This window comes from Ammodytes marinus (genome assembly GCF_949987685.1).
Source record: "Ammodytes marinus genome assembly, chromosome: 6".
NCBI lineage: Eukaryota > Metazoa > Chordata > Actinopteri > Uranoscopiformes > Ammodytidae > Ammodytes > Ammodytes marinus.
In genome coordinates, this window is record NC_137235.1 from 13,700,384 (window position 1) to 13,704,437 (window position 4,054).

Below are 4,054 nucleotides of genomic sequence, written 5' to 3' on the forward strand. Positions count from 1 at the left end.
TTCAGAACCTACAGAGCTCTTTTAACACCCTGCAGAACTGTCTAGTGGATCTCAGGCTTGTCCTTAATACAGAAAAAACAAAATATATGTGTTTTTCCAGAGCAAGAATTACACATTATTTTTTTTATTTTTTTAACATGCAGTGGGTATTTATTCAAAGATATAATACGCAGTCATTTCCCTGAACACAGCTTTTAGAAAAGACTCTTGACTTCACTTGAAAAAAAAATGGAACAAGGTTAAGGTCGGGTCATCTTTGTATGTGCATACATTAGGATACTGTGGATACATTTTTAAATAACAGATATAGTTCGGATCGGCAACATTTCAATGTTAAACGCATTTTCTTCAGATATTTGTTAAAAAAGATAGTAATATGTATTTGGCAGACGGCGCCACAGTTAAGAAACTGCAGGATCAGTGGCACCCGATCACACTTAGGTCTAATAGTTTTTTAAACTGCTATAAACAAAGAAAAGACTGGCAGGAAGTTCATTAGGGGGCCAAGCCCGAGCAGGAGCTGGGACCGCGTTTTGCACAGCAACGCGGTTCCCAAGCCCTGCGGGGCAGGGAACCCTATTGTTTTAGTGTCGATTATTATTATTATTATTATTATTATAATAAACTTGTTTTTCAAAGATGTTTCATTACTATGTAAAAAATCTACTTTTAATACATCACTATCCTTGTGCAGTTCAAAATATTACAGCAAGACAAAAGGGTAAAAAGCACCATCTCAAATGTAGCCGTTTAGTTCACTTTCAAAAAACATTTGTCTCCTTAAAAAACGTGTACTATAGTAAATATAGTCGTAACTTCAAGAAAATAACCACAAAACAAGTGTTTTTCTTTTATAAAAAACGGTTTTAACAATTTCTTTAAGTATAAAACATTACAGAGTCCCAGGCCAATCAAACAAATTCACTGTCACCATTTGAAATAATGAACGCCCCAGTCAAACCTACGATCACATACAAAGGGTGTTTTTGTCATTAAAGTGGGTTTACTGTACTTTCTTCTAGTTATTGGGAAATTACAACACAAAGTCTACCAATCATTCTCTGTTTGCTATAATATTAATAAAAAAATAACAAATGTGATCTCCTGGTCCGATCAAAGCCCAAGCCCCGAAATTTCTGGTCAACAATGGCGGCATCTATGCAGTCTTCTGCTGGCCCTTCTTGCCAATGAGGGATTTGTGGATGTGGGGAATGACACCTCCTCCAGCAATTGTTGCCTTGATAAGGGAGTCCAACTCTTCGTCACCACGGATGGCGAGCTGCAAGTGACGGAGAGTGATACGCTTCACCTTCAAGTCTTTGGAGGCATTGCCTGCCAACTCTAGTACTTCAGTGGTGAGGTACTCGAGGATAGCTGCACTGTACACAGCTGCTGTGGCTCCTACACGGCCGTGGCTGGTTGTGCGGGTCTTCAAATGCCTGTGGATATGACCCACTGGGAACTGGAGCCCAGCCCACTGGGAGCGCGACACTGCTTTCGCCTTGGCTTTGCCGCTGTCTTTTCCGGCCTTGCCACCAGCCATTTTTCCGTTTCGTTATTTGATTGTAGAACTGAGTCGATAGCAAATAATTTCGGCTCCCGAAAGCAAAGAAACAATCAGAATTACACATTTTAATGATCTTGTTATTCACACAAATAATGGATCTCATATTGAAAGAGTCACTGAATATAAATATCTTGGCATCTGGATAGATGAAAAACTCTCTTTTACATTTAACATAAACAATCTTGTCTGTTGTCTGCGACAAAAGATTGGATATTTTTATAGGAATAAAGCCACCTTCCCGTTGTTCAGTAGGAAAATGATTATTGAGGCAGTTTTTATGTCTGTCCTTGATTACGGTGATGTGGTTTATCGGCATGCATCTCGTTCATGCCTTAAACTCCTAGACTCTGTATTTCACTCTGCTTTGAGATTCATTACAGGAGATGCTTATGATACACACCATTGTGTTTTATATGAAAAGGTTGGCTGGTCCTCCCTTAAGGAGAGACGTGATGCACATTGACATATTTTTATATATAAAGCTCTGACTGGAAAGCTACCACTCTATTTGACAGAAATGCTGCTTATTTCAGATGGGCTTTATCAAACCCGCTCAACTGACATGCTCATGTTATATGTTCATTTTTCATTTTTTTTTCATTTGACTTTTATTTATCCTCGAGAGACCAATTGAGGGGTGACCCTCATTTTCAATGACGTCGAGTCAAAACAAATTCAAAACAACAATACAAACAAAATATTCAATGCAAAAACATCAAATACACAACAAGTGAAGAGAAGAAAAAACAAAACGATTGAAACATTTACAGAGTGGGGAAGAGTGGCAGCAATTAAAAGGCATACAGTACAATATAGTCTAATTAAAACAGTTAGAAGTAGAGTTTGGCAGATCCAAGATAGTCTGTTTAAATTGGCCAAAGGATATGAATGTATTTAGTTTAATTTTTAGCTGTAAGTTGTTCCAGGAGTCAGGTGCACTGAAGCTAAAAGCTGTCTTTCCCAGCTCAGACCGGGCTTGTGGGACATAAAGCATAAGCATGTCAGTGGAGCGGGTCTGATAAAGCCCATCTGAAACAAGCAGCATTTCTGTTAAATAACGAGGAAGCTTCCCAGTCAAGGCTTTGTAAATAAAAACATGCCAATGTGCATCACGTCTCTCTTTAAGGGAGGGCCACCCAACCTTCTCATATAAAAGACAATGGTGTGTGTCATAAGCATCTCCTGTGATGAACCTTAAAGCAGAGTGAAAAACTGAGTCTAGGAGTTTTAGACATGAATGTGATGCATGCCGGTAGACCACATCACCGTAATCAAGGACAGACATAAAAACTGCCTCAATAATCCTTTTCCTACTGAACAACGGGAAGGTGGCTTTATTCCTATAAAAATATCCAATCTTTTGTCGCAGACGACAGACAAGATTTTTTATGTGAAATGTAAAAGAGAGTTTTTCATCTATCCAGATGCCAAGATATTTGTATTCAGTGACTCTTTCAATATGAGATCCATTATTTGTGTGAATAATAAGATCATTAAAATGTATAGTTTTTGCTCTGGAGAAACACATATATTTGGTTTTGTCTGTATTAAGAACAAGCCTGAGGTCCACTAGACAGTCCTGCAGGGTGTTAAAAGAGCTTTGTAGGTTCTCAATAGATTGGTGCACCGAATCGGAAATGCAATACAGTACTGTGTCATCAGCGTATAGATGGGCGTGACAGTTTTTTAGCGATGAAACAATGTTATTTATATAAATTGTGAAAAGAACTGGACCTAAAATTGAGCCCTGTGGGACACCATTTGTAACAGTTAAAAACTCAGACTGGTATCTTCCCAGTTTAACTGACTGCTGTCTATCAGAGAGATAATCCCTAAACCAGCTACATGCAGACTGATCAAAGCCAATGTCATGCAGCCTCTGTAAAAGCAAATGGTGGTCAACAGTATCAAAGGCCTTTGAAAGATCAATAAGAAGTGCTGCACAGTGCTTTTTCTTGTCTAATGCTGTAACAATGTTGTCTACAACCAAAGTCACAGCAGAGACAGTACTGTGACCTGCCCTAAAACCAGATTGGAATGGGCTCAAAATGGAAGCACTAGTTAGAAATGTTTTTAACTGATTATTAATAAGTGATTCTAGAATTTTTGCGAGGCATGGGAGTTTGGAAATTGGCCTGTAGTTATTAAGATTATTTTTGTCACCACCTTTATGTAAAGGAATTACATGAGCTTTTTTCCAAATTTTAGGAACTATTCCAGAGGAGATGGAAAGATTAAAAATATGGGTAATTTGTTTTGATATTATATGTGTCGAAAGCTTGATTGAAAACGGGTCCAAATTGTCCTCTCCCATGTACTTCTTGGGGTAGATGGCGAGGAGCGCATCTACAACAACAATTGTGGGAAGAAGATCAAGGCTGAAAAGAGGAGTTTGAGAGACAGGCGGTACGTTACTACTGGTGGTAGAAGGCCTATATCCTCCATTCTGAAAGAGTTGACCAGTAGCTACAAAATGTTTATTAAAAG

The 4,054-nt window shown here is 38.5% G+C and overlaps 1 protein-coding gene across 1 annotated transcript; it reads right to left on the reverse strand.

The window, feature by feature from the left end:
- Nucleotides 1-1,115: 1,115 nt before the first annotated feature.
- LOC307251759 (histone H2A.V-like) lies at nt 1,116-1,605 on the reverse strand. The gene has a single exon (XM_080029170.1). It carries the CDS (start codon nt 1,541-1,543, stop codon nt 1,157-1,159), a length of 387 nt encoding a protein of 128 aa, XP_079885296.1. The 5' UTR covers nt 1,544-1,605; the 3' UTR covers nt 1,116-1,156.
- Between the last annotated feature and the right edge of the window lie 2,449 nt (nt 1,606-4,054).

Bases quoted from the DNA above. Each gene is read 5' to 3' on its own strand.
- LOC307251759 (XM_080029170.1), bottom strand. From the start codon at position 1,543: ATGGCTGGTGGCAAGGCCGGAAAAGACAGCGGCAAAGCCAAGGCGAAA.